The 19,373-nt window shown below is 39.1% G+C and overlaps 3 protein-coding genes across 3 annotated transcripts in view; all 3 read left to right on the top strand.

Annotated features, from left to right (window-relative positions):
• The window catches only part of cacna1bb (calcium channel, voltage-dependent, N type, alpha 1B subunit, b), a 336,559-nt gene that overhangs the window by 244,009 nt on the left and 73,177 nt on the right, over positions 1 to 19,373 (top strand). Inside the window, exon 32 of the mRNA XM_059357455.1 lies at positions 2,189 to 2,353. Coding sequence (XP_059213438.1) covers positions 2,189 to 2,353 — 165 coding nt within the window. The remainder of the gene's footprint in view (positions 1 to 2,188; positions 2,354 to 19,373) is intronic.
• On the top strand, positions 4,641 to 6,347 carry LOC131992069 (tripartite motif-containing protein 16-like). The gene has a single exon (XM_059357449.1). It carries the CDS (start codon positions 4,659 to 4,661, stop codon positions 6,345 to 6,347), a length of 1,689 nt encoding a protein of 562 aa, XP_059213432.1. The 5' UTR covers positions 4,641 to 4,658.
• On the top strand, positions 8,167 to 10,347 carry LOC131992065 (tripartite motif-containing protein 16-like). The gene has a single exon (XM_059357445.1). It carries the CDS (start codon positions 8,549 to 8,551, stop codon positions 10,292 to 10,294), a length of 1,746 nt encoding a protein of 581 aa, XP_059213428.1. The 5' UTR covers positions 8,167 to 8,548; the 3' UTR covers positions 10,295 to 10,347.

Raw genomic sequence — 19,373 nt, 5'->3', positions numbered from 1 at the left:
ATCCGATCTGCAGAGGCACTCTTTTCTGAAAATGTTTGTCTCTTGCATCACAGATGCTTTCTTCATTAGAAAACAGAGCACACGCTGATCCACTTCTAAACATTCACTTCCAGGCAAATCATATCTAACATGACGTACAATTCCCTCAAACAGAACAAAGCACTAAAAGAGAAAGCAGTGGGATTTATCTTCTCCGCTCTCTCTTCATCTCCACTTCACACAGACTTTGTTAAAATCATGCTGTTTTTTTTGTCGGTAACGTATTGGCCGGTGATCAGAGAGTTTGTAGTTTCATCTTTTGATTTTGCAAAACGCTATGAAAAGTCCTCATGTGGCAGCTGTCTTTCATGTTTTTTAATTTTGATTCCCCTGCACTTCTTCTATGAAGAAGAACAGTGTGAAGTTCCTGCATCAGAGAGGATTCATCCACAGTGTGTTTGTTTTGTTGTAGAAAATCTTTGTAATAAAGTATCAAATTAATGGAAGGTTTTTGATCAAATCAAAGATGGCGGAAAATCCAATATGGCCGAAAAAACCCATTGAGGATGCATTGAGTGGTCTGCTGTTAAATTATTACAATATTGGGGAATTATTACATTATCAGGACTTGTGAAATGAAGGCTTACCTGATAATGTAATAACCTCCCATTAATGTTATATTTTATCACATTATTGTAAAAAAAAAAGTGTATTACATTATTGGGAAATGCACTTTATTACATTATCGGGGTTATTACATTATCTGGAATTTATTACATTATCAGGTTCTACAGTATTCCCTATAAATTTAGTTCGAAAATATGGTTTCTATGTGTTTATAGGGGTTACAAGTGATTAAGCACCTTGCTGACAACATTTATTATTGTAAAAGCAAAACTATAAAGCCTTAATTTGTGTGTAATATATATACATTTAGCTGCTACTTCTGTTACATGATACGCAAATGGATTATATATATATATATATATATATATATATATATATAGATGGTCGCCATATAAAGTCTATGAGAACCAATATAACTTCCAAGCCACTTAGAAGGTCAATCTGAGTGTCAAAATCTAAATTTTTTGTGTCAAAAAATAATTTAAAGCTATTGAGAATATCACTAGATGACTCACTGTAAATAATTTGTTGATCAAGATCTGACATGAGATGAAAGCATTCCCTTAATTTTTTTGAGCAGTGTACATGGCAGCTAATCTGCACTCTCCCATGAACATAGACTCCAAACATTTTGAGCTCAGGATTCCCTGCTGCGGCACTTGCAGACCTACCAGTCTGGGTGAAAATGAACATATCTATTTGATCAAATAATCATGATAGTGATATTCTCAATAGCTTTAAATGATTTCTTGACCCAGAAAATGTAGATTTAGACACCCAGATTGACCTTCTAAGTGGCTTAGAAAATATAGAATTCCTCATTGACTTTATATGGCTGCCATCTCCGATCCACAATCTTGATGAAGTGGCTCCTACAAAAAATTTAAACCTATGGGGATAGAGTATGTGGAAAAAATGTGGTGCTTTTGTCCGGCGTGTCCAACATGATCTCACAGGAATCCGTGAAATAGCCACGGATTTGCTTAACTCAAAATCCATGGAATAGCCACGGAATCACTCAAATTTCCATGAAACTGACACGGATTTCGCTACAATGCAAATTAATGACAGTCATATCCCGTGGCTATTCCAACATACAAAGTGATTATGTACATTCACTGAGTGAATATTTAGAAAATAAAACATATATTTCTCGCTAAAAATGTGATCAAAATCCATTTTTATGCAGAAACTAAGTCAAAATATTGACTTTTTCACTAAAAATGAGAGAACTGTCCGCCATGTTTTTTGTTCTGACCGCCGGAACCTTGAAAGTCACGTGACTTGGAACAAACCAATAGCCACGGGATATGACTGTCATTAACCTGCATTGTAGCGAAATCCGTGTCAGTTTCACGGAAATTTGAGTTATTCCGTGGCTATTTCACGGATTCCTGTGAGACCAGGTTCGGCATGTCCCCTTTATTTGGCTAAGCCGTCTGACTAATATGCTCAGCTTGTGAGATCCAGATTTCTGTGTGTTTATCAAAACATGTTTGACGCATATCTAAACCGTTATATGTCTGATATTTTAAGACATCTTCAAATTAATTCATGACAGTTTTGTCTCCTCATCAAACAGAGGGCTTGTATCGACTTTGCCATCAACGCCAGGCCGCTGACGAGATACATGCCAGAGAACAAGCAGTCCTTCCAGTACAAGATGTGGAAGTTTGTGGTGTCGCCTCCGTTCGAGTACGCCATCATGACTCTAATCGCTCTCAACACAGTCGTGCTGATGATGAAGGTCAGTGATTCCTCCCGCTAACGACGCTAAACGCCAGTTCCTCTCAGATCCCTCTCAGCCAGACAGAAAGTAGTGCATTGGCTCTGTGATTCTTCAGTTCCCAACATGATGCAGCACACTGTTGAAATGTTAAAGAAGATTTGTTAAAATCATGCTGGTTTTTTTGTCGGTAACGTATTGGCCGGTGATCAGAGAGTTTGTAGTTTCATCTTTTGATTTTGCAAAACGCTATGAAAAATCCTCATGTGGCAGCTGTCTTTCATGTTTTCTAATTTTGATTTCCCTGCACTTCTATGAAGAAGAACAGTGTGAAGTTCCTGCATCAGAGAGGATTCATCCACACAAAATGACCAAAAAAAGACACAAAATGACCAGAAAACACACAAAATGACCAAAAAAGACACAAATTGACCACAAAATGATCTAAAAAAGACACAAAATGACCAAAAAAGACACAAAATTACCCAAAAAACCCACAAAATTACCAGAAAACACACAAGTTGACCACACAATGGTCATTAATCCCATTAATGTTATACTTTATTACATTATTGGTAAAAAGTGTATTACATTATTGGGAAATGCACTTTAGTACATTGTCGTGCTGATGATGAAGGTCAGTGATTCCTCCCGCTAACGACGCTAAACGCCAGTTCCTCTCAGATCCCTCTCAGCCAGAGAGAAAGTAGTGCATTGGCTCTGTGATTCTTCAGTTCCCAACATGATGCAGCACACTGTTGAAATATTAAAGAAGATTTTTAGCAGCAGTTTCCATAAATCTGTAGCATTTAATAATTTATTTCTTAAGGCAGAGATGCAATTACAACAACAACGCTGCTCTGGCCTTGAGACTTGGTCCACAATGAAAAAAATCAAACCCCACCACCGTCTCACTGCTGTGACACTGCTGCCAAACAGTGCTCGCTGCTCGCTGCTATCAGAGGGAAGTGCTCGTGTCTTGGCAGTTCCATTATTCATCTCAGAGGAGAAAATCTCTGACGGGATGGAAGAGCCAGTTTGAGTGATGCAAGCTGGTGCCAGAGAGGAGCTCTGATCGTCTGGTGTTTGCAGTTTCATTTACATAATCTAACAATATCTCTGATTTTAATCTCTTTGTCAGATTATGATCATAAAAATGTGAAAAGTTATTTAAGGAAATGGTTTGAAAGGAGGTTCAGATAAGCTGCTACAGTGTGATTTTGTGGTTGAAATCAGGTTCAAAACTAAACCATTTTTAGTATATTTTCAAAAGTCACAATAATAATAATAATAATAATAATATAAATCCTATTGAACCTGCATTTGTTTCCCACATTGAAAATTTAAGTAACATGTCAGTCACTCAGGCACATATTGTTAAAGGAAGAATAGTATACAGACATATTTAAAGTGCCAAAAATAAACATTATTTAATCAGATAAAAAATTGACTTCCAAAGTTTAAACCACGTACATTCCAAAAAAGTTGGGACGCTGTGAAAAATGGAAATAAAACAGAATGCCATAATATGCTAATTATTTTATTATATATATATTCAAATGAAGACCGTACAAAGATATTTAATGTAACACCGTTCATACTCAATAACATTCATTTTTGTGAATATATATGTAAATGTATACTTATTCTGAAGTTGATGCCAGTAACACAGCATTTCAAAACAGTTGGTAAAGGAGGAAGTTGTGGAAAACTCTAAAAACACCTGGAACATTCCACAGGTGAACCGGTTCTCTGGTAACATGTGATGTTATCATGAGTTGGTTTTAAAGAGGCAGCAAGTAAAAATGGGGCAAAGTTCAACACTCAACTGTCAAAGAACAAAATGTTTCAACCCACAATTCAGAGAACCCTGAAAAATCTCTGCAGATAAGGGGCAAAGCCAAAAAACCAACACTTGATGTCTATGACTTTCGATCCTTCAGGCAGTACTGCATTAAAGACCAACATGATTAAATAAAGGACTTTTAACTATTTAAAAAACTTCTTTATCTACGAAGACATACAAACTGTCCGACTTGACTGCAGCTTTTTGTCACCCCTTACTGCCTTCCTCTTCAGGCGAGGTGCAGTTCATGTGGAACGTTAACTGCACCCACTGGAATGTGTCAAAACCTAAAAAACCCTCATTCCTCTCCCTGCTCTACAGTACAGCCACTCCCACTCAGTCCACTGCTTCCTCCACCCATTACATAGCTAAATGTTTACGGATGGGTGTAACCAACATGTCATGAAAGGAAAAGTTCCCAGCTCCTTATCTGTATGAGTAAGTGAAACTATTTGACATTCACTGTCTCTGAGAGGTGAAATGGCGCAGCGAGGAATTCAGATGGAGAAGGAAAAAGTCTGCTGTGCGATTTGTTTGGATTTACTGAAGGATCCAGTGGGGATTCCCTGTGGACACAGCTACTGTATGAACTATATTAAAAGACACTGGGATGAAGAGGATCAGAGGACAATCCCCAGTTGTCCTCAGTGCAGACAGATCTTCGGATCGAGGCCTGTCCTGAAGAAAAACACCATGTTGGCAGATTTAGTGGAGCTACTAAAGAAGACTGGTCTCCAAGCTGCTCCAGCTGACCACTGCTATGCTGGACCTGAAGATGTGGGATGTGATGTCTGCACTGGGAGAAAGCTGAAAGCTCTCAAGTCCTGTGAGCAGTGTCTGGTCTCTTACTGTGAGCAACACCTCCAGCCTCACTATGAATCCCCTGCCTTTGCAAAACACAAGCTGGTTGACCCCTCCAAGAAGCTTAAGGAGAACGTCTGTACTCGCCACAATGAGGTGATGAAGATTTTCTGCCGCACTGATCAGAAGTGTATCTGTTATCTGTGTTCCATGGATGAACATAAAGGCCACAGAACAGTTTCAGCTGCAGCAGAACGGACTAAAAGGCAGAAAGACTTCGGGGTGAGTCAACAAAAGATCCAGCAGAGAATGCAGAAGAGAGAGAAAGATGTAAAGCTTCTTCAGCAGGAGATGAAGACTCTCAATCATTCTGCTGATAAAGCTGTGGAGGACAGTGAGAAGATCTTCACAGATCTGATCCGTCTCATTGAGAAAAGAAGCTCTGATGTGAAGCAGCAGATCAGATCTAAGCAGCAAACTGAAGTCAGACGAGTCAAAGAGCTTCAGGAGGAGCTGGAGGAGGAGATCTCTGATCTGAGGAGGAATGGCATCGAACTGGAACAACTCACACACACAGAGGATAACATCCAGTTTCTACAGAACTGCCCCTCACTGTCAAATCTCACAGATTCTAAAGACTCATCCATCATCAATATCCATCCTGCACGACACTTTGAGGATGTGAATGCAGTTGTGGCAGAGATCAGAGACAAACTACAGGACATTCTTAGTGAGTCGTGGACCAAGACATCACTGATGAAGACTCAAGTGGATGTTTTCCTGCCGCAGGCAGAGCCCAGGTCCAGAGCTGATTTCTTACAATATTCATGTCGAATAACGTTAGCTCCAAACACAGCAAACACAGAGATGTCATTATCTAAAGGGAACAGAAAAGCAACAATGATGCATTCTGAAAATGCAGGAAGTGTAGTTATGGCACTGAATTTAGCCTGTCCTGAACCACTTTCACGAGACTACCTCTGCAGGTTTCAGGTTCTGAGCAGAGAGAGTTTGACTGGAAGATGTTACTGGGAGGTGGAGTGGAGCGGGCGTTTTCTTTCAGTAGCAGTCACATACCCACCAATCAGAAGAGCAGGATACCAAAGTGTATTTGGGACCAATGACAAGTCTTGGGCATTATGCTATTTGAACAGCCGTTATGAGTTGACACATAACAACATCACAATTTTAGTCTCTGGTCCATACTCCTCCACAGTGGGAGTGTACCTGGATCACAGTGCAGGTATTCTGTCCTTCTACAGCGTCTCTAAAACCATGACCCTCATCCACAGAGTCCAGACCAAATTCACTCAGCCCCTCTATGCTGGAATTTTTGTAGGTTATGGAAGCACAGGTGAGCTCAAGTAGAAAGAAGTGACTAAGTGGATAGGTGAGATTCTGTTTTGCATCTAAAAATGTTTTTTCCTCAAAATGTACCTCTTATTCTATGCTGTACCACTAATTGTGACTATATTCTATATTTGATTATCTGGATATTGTTTGTTTTAGTAAGTTTTGGTTAGAATGTATGAAATCACAGTATATTGTTAAAATATCTAAAAAATATAATTATCATATTTAATTGAATAATTGCTAGTTAAATCTCTAATTAAAATGTCCTGATCTTTATATTGATAGTGGTTGATTTTTCCCTCACAGTGATAATGTATTGAATTTACAGACTGTTTTAGTAAATGAAGGATTGAACCACTCCTGTACAAAGATGTACTAATTGTATGTAAACAAAATCAGTTAATAAATTAGATTCCTGCTTGGAATGAATGGCATATTCCTTGTTAGTTTATTTCAAAAACTCTTTGTGGGCTGATGGAGAAAAGAAAAGACGGTTTGTGCACTTGATTAATAAAGATTTTTTTTCACTCAGTCTGAAAAGCAGGGACTGTAGTGTACAGTGCACTGGACTGTTACTTGAAAAAATAAAGAGATGAAAAGACTACAAAACAGAAATACAAGAGGGGAAAAGCAGCAGCTCATCCTACAGTGACACTGATTTTATCACTTCATTGCATCGGTTAAAATGAAGATTGAAAGATTAAAAACATCATGACAGTCAGCATCACATGGTTGTAATAACATCTGCACTAAAACATTCCACAGATAACTTTGGTCATGATGAACAATAAACCAGTCCTGTGACTACTTTTACCATTGTCAACATAGTAATCTATCTGCACCGGATGGTGAGATAATGAGTAAAACAAAGAATCAACAGGCTACAATGGAGGTGAATTAAATGTCCACAGATCTCAGTAAAGTGTTTTAACAGGTACTATTTTTCAGTTTAGTCTATTTCCTTGCTCCTACAAAATATTTTAACTGTGTACTGTGGATCATCCGTAGTTAAAGGGACATTTTATGAAAGGAAATACAGCTAAATTCAATAATATAATTTATTACATCAGGAGAAAAAAGTTCACCACTGTAAACTTCCATACCATAAAAGAAGTCAGCATCCCAAATATTTGTGCAGTATATATGTAGCCCTAAATAAGATGATATCCTTTTTTTTAAAGTTAATTTATGTTTCACAAAACACCGACATTTCTCATTATTTATTGAGGCAGCAATCATCATACTGTTTATTTACTTATTTATGAGCTGAGACGGTGAGGTTGTTTGGCGGGAAGGACAGGAATAGCTGGGTATCATCGGCGTAACAGTGGTATGAGAAACCATGATTGCGGATGATTGCACCAAGTGGAGTGGTGTAAATTGAAAAGAGAAGGGGACCTAGCACTGACCCTTGAGGCACGCCTTTGGATAACATGATTGACCAGCTGCTTCAGCCACAGACGGTGATTCTGTTAAGGCAACAGCACAATAGGTTTCTACTTCAATATTCATTAAGTGGAGCACTCTTCCAAAGGGCAGAATTGGGGAATCTTGTTTCTTTTATTAAAGCCTAAGAGAATAAATTACAGGTTGTTGTGGCTTGTCCTGGCTGGTGTGGGAGGAGTTTAGCTGTTTGCTTCTGGAACAAATTTGTGTTATCTTTGACATACATCTTAATGTGTTCAAAGTTCAACTACTGTGAGATTTTATTGGTTTGTTTATTCATCATTCAACGTGAATGATCTATTGAAAAGGAAAAAAATACTTAGTGACTTTCTCATCCAGAGTTTCATGGATAAATTGCACACAGCATCATATTTTTTAAACAAGAATCACATGGATCTTTCCTGTTGTTGTATAATAGCTACAGGTTACTCTACTGATAATGGAGCACCCTAAACTGAAACCTAGATAAGTCACACAGCTTTTGCAAGCAGACTGACCTGTTTTTCTGAAAGGATAGGGTGTGGACACGATGGAAATATTTATCTTTGCAATGAGTTGAAACTGTTTCCTGAGCGAGAAAAAAGCAATATGATCTTTGCTCAATGTTGTAAAAAGGGGCTATAAACACATTCCAAGTCCAAACTATTCATCGCATAGGAATAAACCAAAGTATGATCTGATAAGCGCCTCTATCTTTTTCTCATAAATGCACTGAAAGTCATTCAGTTGACTTATTTCAGTCCAGACATTCACTGTCTCTGAGAGGTGAAATGGCTCAGCGAGGAATTCAGATGGAGGAGGAAAAACTCTGCTGTTCAATCTGTCTGGATCGACTGAAGGATCCAGTGACTATTCCCTGTGGACACAGCTACTGTATGAGCTGTATTAAAAGTCACTGGGATACTGAGGATCAGAAGAAAGTTTACAGCTGTCCTCAATGCAGACAAACCTTTGGATCGAGGCCTGTCCTGAAGAAAAACACCATGTTGGCAGATTTAGTGGAGGAACTGAAGAAAACTGGTCTCCAACCTGTTCGTGCAGACTACTGCTTTGCTGGACCTGAAGATGTGGGATGTGATGTCTGCACTGGGAGAAAGCTGAAAGCTATCAAGTCCTGTGAGCAGTGTCTGGTCTCTTACTGTGAGCAACACCTCCAGCCTCACTATGAATCCCCTGCCTTTGAAAAACACAAGCTGGTCGACCTCTCCAAGAAGCTTCAGGAGAACATCTGTACTCGTCACAAAGAGGTGATGAAGATTTTCTGCCGCACTGATCAGCAGCTAATCTGTTATCTGTGCTCCATGGATGAACATAAAGGCCACAGAACAGTGACAGCAGCAGCAGAACGGGCTGAGAGGCAGAAAGAGGCTGGATTGAGTCAAATAAAAATCCAGCAGAGAATCCAGAACAGAGAGAAAAATGTGAAGCTTCTTCAGCAGGAGATGAAGGCTCTCAATCACTATGCTGATAAAGCTGTGGAGGACAATGAGAAGATGTTCAGAGATCTGATCCGTCTCATTAAGGAAAGAAGCTCCGATGTGAAGCAGCAGATCAGATCTCAGCAGAAAACTGAAGTCAGTCGAGTCAAAGAGCTTCAGGAGGAGCTGGAGGAGGAGATTTCTGATCTGAGGAGGAAATGCATCAAACTGGAACAACTGAAACGCACAGAGGATGACACCAACTTTCTTCTTCAATATCCCTCTCTGACACATTTTCGTGAATCCACAGACTTACCCAGTTCAAAAAGCACTCCACTGCAACACTTTGATGATGTGGCTGCAGCTGTGTCAGAGGCCAGAGACAAAATTGAGGAAATTCTTCGTGAGGAATGGACCAAAATCTCACATGCATTGACCAACGTGGATGTCTTTCTGCCAGAAGCAGAGCCAGAGACCAGAGAGGATTTATTAAAATATTCACAAAGAATTACATTGGATCCAAACACAGCAAACAGAAAGCTGTTGTTATCCAAGGGGAACAGAAAAGCATCAAACACAGGGAAAAAACATGTCTACTCCAGTCACCCAGACAGATTTATGAAAAGGTCCCAAGTCCTGAGTAATGAGAGTCTGACTGGACGTCATTACTGGGAGGTCAAGAGGAGTGGGATAGGAATGTATTTAGCTGTCGCATACAAGGATATTAGCAGAATAGGTTCAGAAAGTGAATTTGGAGTGAATGACAAGTCTTGGGCTTTGGAATGTGTAGGGTTTGCATTTGAATTCAGTCATGACAACATCAAAACTTCAGTCTCTGGTCCTGAGTCTGACACAATGGGAGTGTACCTGGATCACAGGGCAGGTATCCTGTCCTTCTACAGCGTCTCTGAAACCATGACCCTCCTCCACAGAGTCCAGACCACATTTACTCAGCCTCTCTATGCTGGACTCAGGGCCGATCATTTTTTGGGTGTGGGATCATCCGGAGAGTTTTGTGAGCCAAAAGACAAAATCAACGAAAGATTCTGTTGTGAGTTTGTTAATATAGGGTTCTCCAACTGCTCAACCAATGTTTGATCCCAATCAATGCTCATATACGTAACTAGAGGATTTTTGTCTTTTGTTCAGAAATAGACAAAGAGTTAAAAACTGAGAAATGATCTAAAATATAAAGGCAAAGTGTTAATGCTGAAACAACAAATCATTTTTAGGGATTAGGTTTTTCTGTTTTCTCGTTTATATATCTGTGTTGTTCTAAAAGAATGGGCAGACAGTCAGAAGGGAATTTACAATACTTTCATTTGTGGACACAGAATGTTTTTTTTTAAATATCACAATCTCCTTGTTAGATCATAGGCTTTCTGTAGATAAATAACTTTACTTGTATAACAAATCAGATTCCTTTACCATGTTAAGCAAGATTTACTGATTTTTTATATGAACAAAATCAACAAATAAAGTTTAATTTTTTGAGTACAATGACTACGGTATCCCTGTATGTTTATTCCAGGAACTATCATTATTAGCTACAGAAGAAAATAGGAGTATAAGTATAACTTAAAGCATTTGCCCACAGAACATACAATTAGCCAAATATAGACAAGAAACCAACAATATTTATGTTGCTTTATAGCAATACGTGTTAATTGTTCATAATAAAGCATACATATAATTACATAAAGTCAAGTATCATATATTTTTCTTTACCAGTGAAATTATGTGTTGTCCAACTTTAGTGTAAAGGATTGTGATGTTTATTGCAACTACAGACTGGTGACTGACAGAAAGAGCCTAAGTATTGCACTTTTTATTGTTTTTATTTTATGTGCAGTCGGCACAAAAATAATATGAGTATGTAGAACACTGGACTCACAGACCCAACAAAGTCTCTAGTCAGGTATGTGGTAGCAGTTTGCATCCTCTGAATGAGTGGTTACTGTTTGCCATAAAACAGACACAAGAATGAACTATGCATTTTTAAAGCAGGAAGTACCATGATGAATAAACACGGTTCTGAACAGCACAGACTGTAGTGTAGTGTAGAATACATTGGACTGTTACTTGGAAACATAAAAGAGGTGTAAAGACTACAAAACAGAAATACAAGAGGGGAAAAGCAGCAGCTCATCCTACACTGACACTGACTTTCTGCATCAGTTAAAATAAAGATTGAAAGATTAAAAACTGCATGACAGTCAGTGTCAAGTGGTTGTTATAACATCTGCACAAAAACATTCCACGGATAACTTTAGTCATGACGAACAATAAACCAGTCCTGTGACTACTTTTACCATTATAAACATAGTTATCTATCTGCACCGGCTGGTGAGATAATGAGTAAAACAAAGAATCAACAGGCTACAATGGAGGTGAATTAAATGTCCACAGATCTCAGTAAATGGTTTGAACAGGGACTATTTTTTTTGCTTAGTCTATTTCCTTGTTCCTACTAAATCTGTTAACGGTGTTCTGTGGATTATCCAGATTTATTACAATTTATTGCATGAGGAGAAAAAAGTTCACCACTGTAAACTTCCATACCATAAAAGAAGTCAGCATCCCAAATATTTGTGCAGTATATATGTAACCATAAATAAGATGATATCCTTTTTTTAAGTTAACTTATGTGCCACAAAACACTGACATTTGTCATTGTTTATTGAGGCAGCAATCATAATACTGTTTATTTACTTATTCATGAGCTGAGACGGTGAGGTTGTTTGGCGGGAAGGACAGGAATAGCTGGGTATCATCGGCGTAACAGTTGTATGATAAACCATGATTGCAGATGATTGCACCAAGTGGAGTGGTGTAAATTGAAAAGAGAAGGGGACCTAGCACTGACCCTTGAGGCACACCTTTGGATAAGACGATTGACCATCTGCTTCAGCCCCACACGGTGATTCTGTTAAGGCGACAGCACAATCAGTTTCTACTTCAATATTCATTAAGTGGAGAACTATTCCAAAGGGCAGAATTGGAGAACCTTGTTTCTTTTATTAAAGCCTGAGAGAATAATTTACAGGTTGTCGTGGCTTGTCGTGGCTGGTTTGGGAGGAGTTTAGCTGTTTGCTTCTGGAACAACTTTGTTTTATCTTTGACATACATCTTAATGTGTTCAAAGTTCAACTACTGTTAGGTTTTATTCATTTGTTTATTCATTAACGTGAATGATCTATTGAAAAAGAAAAAAATACTTAGTGACTTTCTCATCCAGAGTTTCATGTGTAAATAGCACACAGCAGCATATTTTTTAAAGGAGAATCATTTGGATCTTTCCTGTTGTTGTATAATAGCTACAGGTCACTCTACTGATAATGGAGCACCCTAAACTGAAACCTAGATAAGTCACACAGCTTTTACAAGCAGACTGACCTGTTTTTCTGAAAGGATAGGGTGTGGACACGATGGAAATATTGATCTGCGCAGTGAGTTGAAGCTGTATACTGAGCGAGAAAAAAGCAATATGATCTTTGCTCAATGTTGTAAAAAGGGGCTATAAACACACATTCCAAGTCCAAACTATTCAACGCATAGGAAGAAACCAAAGTGTGATCTGATAAGCGTCTCTATCTTGTTCTCATAAATGCACTGAAAGTCATTCAGTCGACTTATTTCAGTCCAGACATTCACTGTCTCTGAGAGGTGAAATGGCGCAGCGACGAATTCAGATGGAAGAGGGAAAAGTCTGCTGTTCGATCTGTCTGGATCGACTGAAGGATCCAGTGACGATTCCCTGTGGACACAGTTACTGTATGAACTGTATTAAAAGACACTGGGATGAAGAGAACCAGAGGACAATCCCCAGCTGTCCTCAGTGCAGACAGATCTTCGGATTGAGGCCTGTCCTGGTGAAAAACACCATGTTGGCAGATTTAGTGGAGGAACTGAAGAAGACTGGTCTCCTACCTGTTCGTGCTGACCACTGCTATGCTGGACCTGAAGATGTGGGATGTGATGTCTGTACCGGGAGAAAGCTGAAAGCTCTCAAGTCCTGTGAGCAGTGTCTCGTCTCTTACTGTGAACAACACCTCCAGCCTCATTATGAATCCCCTGCCTTCGAAAAACACAAGTTGGTCAGTCCCTCCAAGAAAATTCAGGAGAACGTCTGTACTCGCCACAACGAGGTGATGAAGATTTTCTGCCGCACTGATCAGAAGTGTATCTGTTATCTTTGCTCCATGGAAGAACACGAAGGCCACAACACAGTGACAGCTGCAGTAGAACGGGCTGAGTGGCAGAAAGACCTCGAGGTGAGTCAACAAAAGATCCAGCAGAGAATCAAGAACAGAGAGAAAGATGTGAAGCTTCTTCAGCAGGAGGTGAAGGATCTCAATCATTCTGCTGATAAAGCTGTGGAGGACAGTGAGAAGATCTTCACAGATCTGATCCGTCTCATTGAGAAAAGAAGCTCTGATGTGAAGCAGCAGATCAAATCTAAACAGACAACTGAAGTAAGTCGAGTCAAAGAGCTTCAGGAGGAGCTGGAGGAGGAGATCTCTCATCTGAGGAGGAAAGACATCGAATTGGAACAACTGAAACGCACAGAGGATGACACCAAGTTTCTACTTCGATACCCCTCTCCGACACATATTCGTGAATCCAGAGACTTACCCAGTTCCACCGGCGGTCCTCTGCGATACTTTGATGATGTGGCTGAAGCTGTGTCAGAGGCCAGAGACAAACTTGAGGAAATTCTTGGTGAGGAATGGACCATGATCTCACATGCGTTGATCAACGTGGATGTGTTTCTGCCTGAAGCAGAACCAAGGACCAGAGGTGAATTTTTAAAATATTCACACAGAATTACACTGGATCCAAACACAGCAAATAGAAAGCTGTTGTTATCTGAGGGGGACAGAAAAGCAACAAACACAGGGAAAAAACAGTTGTACTCTAGTCACCCAGACAGATTTATGAACAGGTCCCAAGTCCTCAGTAATAAGAGTCTGACTGGACGTCATTACTGGGAGGTCAAATCGAGTGGGATTGGAGTGTATGTAGCTGTCGCATACAAAGATATCAGCAGAATAGGAGCAGAAAGTGAATTTGGAATGAATGACAAGTCTTGGGCTTTCCAATGTTTAGGGCCTGATCATAGATTGAGTCATGACAACTATACAACTCCAGTCTCTGGTTGTCAGTCTGACACAGTGGGAGTGTACCTGGATCACAGGGCAGGTATCATGTGCTTCTATAGCGTCTCTGAAACCATGACCCTCCTCCATAGAGTCCAGACCACGTTCACTCAGCCTCTTTATGCTGGACTCAGGGCCTATAGTCTTTTGGGTTTGGGATCATCTGCAGAGTTTTGTGAGCCAAAAGACAAAATCAACTAAATATTCCATTAATTGAGAGTTCTCCAACTGCTATACCAATGTTTGATCCTCATCACTGCTCATGTATCCAACTAGAGGATTTTTGTCAGAATAGATAAATTCAAGTTAAAAACTAAGAAATGATTTAAAAGATAAAGACAATTTAAGTAATGATTAATGCTGAAAAAACAAATCATTTTTAGGGATTAGGTTTTTCTGTTTTCTAGTTTATATATCTGTGATTTTCTAAAAGAATGGGCAAACAGCCAGAAGGGGATTTACAATACTTTCATTTGTGGACACAAAATGTTTTTAAATCACACATATAAATATCATTACCAGTCAAAAGTTTGGACACACCTTCTCATTCAATGGCTTTTATTTATTTTTCATATTTTCAACATTGTAGACACTGAAGTCATCAAAACTGTGAAAGAACACATGGAATTATGTAGTTAACAGAAAAGTTAAAAGAAAAGTGATGTACAAATCAGCATATGTTTAATATTTTAGATTGGAGCCACCTTTTGTTTTGATGACAGCTTTGCACACTTCTGTTATTCTCTCAGTCAGATTCATGAGGTGTTCACCTGGATTGTTTTCAGTTAACAGGTGTGTCTAAAAACCATGGAATTAGAAGGTGTGTCCAAACTTTTGACTGGTAGTGTATATTCAAATGAAAACTCTACACAGATGATATATTTAATGTTTCACCATTCACACTCAACATTCATATTTCATTTTTGTAATGTACTTATTCTGAATTTGATGCAAGTAACATACTTCAAAACAGTTGGTACAGGAGCAAGTTGGAATAAAGGAATATTCCACAGGTAAACCGGTTCACTGGTTATGGTATCATGACTGTGTTTTAAAGAGGCAGCAAGTAAAAATGGGTTTAGGTGAAACACTTTGTGAAAAACTGCAAGGGACAACAAGAACAACATTTTTAACCCACAATTGCAAGGAATTTGGGGATTTTTAAAAAATGTATTGTTAATTTATTTTATCTACAATCAACATAATTTATTCTATTCAAGATTCAGATAATCCTGAAAAATCTCTGCAGGGCAAAACCGAAAATCAACACTGGGTGTCCGTGATCTTTTATCCCAAGGCGGTACAGCATTAAAAAACAACAGGATCTTATAAAGAACATTATGACATGTGCTCAGAAACACTTTAAAAACTGTTGTAAACACAATTAATTTCTGCATCTCCAAATGCAAGTAAAGACTTGCAGTGTGAAAACCATGTGTTATAAACAATATCCAGACATGCAAACTGTCTGACTTGACTGCAGCTTTTTGTCACCGCTTACTGCATATTACTGCTTACTGCTGTATTGTTCATATGAAATGGGCAGAACAACATGTTGACTCACTTTAGCCACTCCTAGTTAAAGTGACCACTCCTGGTTAAAGTGAGTCAACATGTTGGCTCACTTTAACCACTCCTAATTAGATTGACCGCTCCTGATTAAAGTGAGTCAAAACCTGAAAAACCCTCCTTCCACTCCCTGGTTTACGGTACAGCCGCTCCCACTCAGTCCCCTGCTTCCTCCACCCATTACAGAGCTACACGTATATAGATGGGTGTTACCAACATGTCATGAAAGGACAAGTTCCCAGCTCCTTACCTGTATGAGTAAGTAAAGCAATTTGACATTCACTGTCTCTGAGAGGTGAAATGGCACAGCGAGGAATTCAGATGGAGGAGGAAAAACTCTGCTGTTCGATTTGTTTGGATTTACTGAAGGATCCAGTGACGATTCCCTGTGGACACAGTTACTGTAAGAACTGTATTAAAAGACACTGGGATGGAGAGGATCAGAAGGAGGTTTACAGTTGTCCTCAGTGCAGACAAACCTTTGGATCGAGGCCTGTCCTGAAGAAAAACACCATAATAGGAGATTTAGTGGAGGAACTGAAGAAGACTGGTCTCCAACCTGTTCGTGCTGATCCCACCTACCCTGAAGATGTGGGATGTGATGTCTGCACTGGGAGTAAGCTGAAAGCCATCAAGTCCTGTCAGCAATGTCTGGTCTCTTACTGTGAGCAGCACCTCCAGCCTCACTATAAATCCCCTGCCTTTAAAAAACACAAGCTGGTCGATCCCTCCAAGAAGCTTCAGGAGAACATCTGTACTCGTCACAATGAGGTGATGAAGATTTTCTGCCGCACTGATCAGCAGCTAATCTGTTATCTGTGTTCCATGGAAGAACATAAAGGCCACAACACAGTGACAGCTGCAGCAGAACGGACTGAGAGGCAGAAAGAGGTTGGGGTGAGTCAACAAAAGATCCAGCAGAGAATCCACAACAGAGAGAAAGATGTAAAGCTTCTTCAGCAGGAAATGAAGGCTCTCAATCACTCTGCTGATAAAGCTGTGGAGGACAGTGAGAAGATCCTCACAGATCTGATCCATCTTATTGAGAAAAGAAGCTCTGATGTGAAGCAGCAGATCAGATCTCAGCAGAAAACTGAAGTCAGTCGAGTCAAAGAGCTTCAGAAGGAGCTGGAGGAGGAGATCTCTGATCTGAGGAGGAAAGGCATCGAATTGGAACAACTGAAACGCACAGAGGATGACACCACGTTTCTACTTCAATACCCCTCTCTGACACATATTCATGAATCCACAGGCTTACCCAGTTCCACCAAGGCTCCACTGCGATACTTTGATGATGTGGCTGCAGCTGTGTCAGAGGCCAGAGACAAACTTGAGGAAATTCTTGGTGAGGAATGGACCAAGATCTCACATGCATTGACCAGCGTGGATGTGTTTCTGACAGAAGCAGAGCCAAAGACGAGAGGTGAATTTTTAAAATATTCACAAAGAATTACATTGGATCCAAACACAGCAAACAGAAAGCTGTTGTTATCCGAGGGGAACAGAAAAGCAACAAACACAGGGAAAAAACATGTCTACTCCAGTCACCCAGACAGATTTATGAACAGGTCCCAAGTCCTGAGTAATGAGAGTCTGACTGGACGTCATTACTGGGAGGTCGACGCAAGTCAGTTTGGAGTTTATTCTGTCGCATACAAGAATATTAGCAGAGTAGGAACAGAAAGTGAATTTGGAATGAATGACAAGTCTTGGGCTTTGGAATGTAGCGGGCCTAATTACACATTTAGTCATAACAACATCCAAACTAGATTCTCTAGTCCTAAGTCTGACACAGTGGGAGTGTACCTGGATCACAGGGCAGGTATTCTGTCCTTCTACAGGATCTCTGAAACCATGACCCTCCTCCACAGAGTCCAGACCAGATTCACTCAGCCTCTCTATGCTGGAGCCAGGGCCTATCGTCTTTTGGGTTTTGGATCGTCTGCAGAGTTTTATGAGACAAAAGATGAAATTAACTAAATATTCTGTTGTGAGTTTGTTAATTGAGGGTTCTCAAACTGCTCTACTTCTGTCTTTCGTTCAGATATAGATAAAGAGTTAAAAACTGAGAAATGTTATAAAAGATAAAGACAATTTAAGTAAGGGTTAATGCAGAAACAACAAATCATTTTTAGGGAATAGGTTTTTCTGTTTTCTAGTTTATATATCTGTGATTTTCTAAAATAATTGGCAAACAGCCAGAAGGGAATTTACAATACTTTCATTTGTGGACACAGAATGTTTTTTAAATCACAAATATAAATACCACAATTTCCTTGTTAGAATATAGGCTTTCTGTACATGAATACCTTTACTTGTATAATTAATGTATTTACAATATTAAGCAAGAATTACTGATTGAACAAAATCAACGAATAAAGTAAATTTTTTTGAGTGCAATGACTGGGGTATCATTATTAGCTACACAAGAAAATATGAGTATGGTTATAACTAAAGGCATTTGCCCACAGAACATACAATTTGACAAAACATACAGAAGAAACCAACAATCTTTATGTTGCTCTATAGCAATATGTGTTAATTGTTTATAATAAAGCATACCTATAATTACATTAAGTCAAGTATCATATATTTTTCTTTACCAGTGAAATGATGTGTTTTCCAACTTTAGTGTAAAGGATTGTGATGTTTATTGCAACTACATATTGGTGGCTGACAGAAAGATCCTCAGTAGTGCACTTTTTTAATGTATTTATTTTATGTGCAGTCGGCACAAAAAGAATGTGATTATGTAGAACACTGGACTCACAGACCCAACAAAGTCTCTCAGGTATGTGGTAGCAGTTTGCATCCTCTGAATGAGTGGTTACTGTTTGCCATAAAACAGACACAAGAATGAACTATGCATGTTTAAAGCAGGAAGTACCATGATGAACAAACACAGTGCTGAACAGCACAGACTGTAGTGTAGTGTACAATACATTGGACTGTTACTTGGAAAAATAAAAGAGGTGTAAAGACTACAAAACATAAATACAAGAGGGTAAAAGCAGCAGCTCATCCTACACTGACACTGACTTTCTGCATCAGTTAAAATAAAGATTGAAAGATTAAAAACTGCATGACAGTCAGTGTCAAGTGGTTGTGATAACATCTGCACTAAAACATTCCACAGATAACTTTAGTCATGACGAACAATAAACCAGTCCTGTGACTACATTTGCCATTATAAACATAGTTATCTATCTGCACCGGCTGGTGAGATAATGAGTAAAACAAAGAATCAACAGGCTACAATGGAGGTGAATTAAATGTCCACAGATCTCAGTCAATGGTTTGAACAGGGACTATTTTTTTGCTTAGTCTATTTCCTTGTTCCTACTGAATCTGTTAATGGTGTTCTGTGGATTATCCAGATTTATTACAATTTATTGCATGAGGAGAAAAAAGTTCACCACTGTAAACTTCCATACCATAAAATAAGTCAG

Source organism: Centropristis striata, chromosome 19, assembly GCF_030273125.1.
Source record: "Centropristis striata isolate RG_2023a ecotype Rhode Island chromosome 19, C.striata_1.0, whole genome shotgun sequence".
NCBI lineage: Eukaryota > Metazoa > Chordata > Actinopteri > Perciformes > Serranidae > Centropristis > Centropristis striata.
This window is presented reverse-complemented; position numbering and strand designations above follow the sequence as displayed.

Excerpts from the sequence above, each read along its gene's own strand:
- LOC131992069 (XM_059357449.1), top strand. The coding sequence starts at position 4,659 with ATGGCGCAGCGAGGAATTCAGATGGAGAAGGAAAAAGTCTGCTGTGCG.
- LOC131992065 (XM_059357445.1), top strand. The coding sequence starts at position 8,549 with ATGGCTCAGCGAGGAATTCAGATGGAGGAGGAAAAACTCTGCTGTTCA.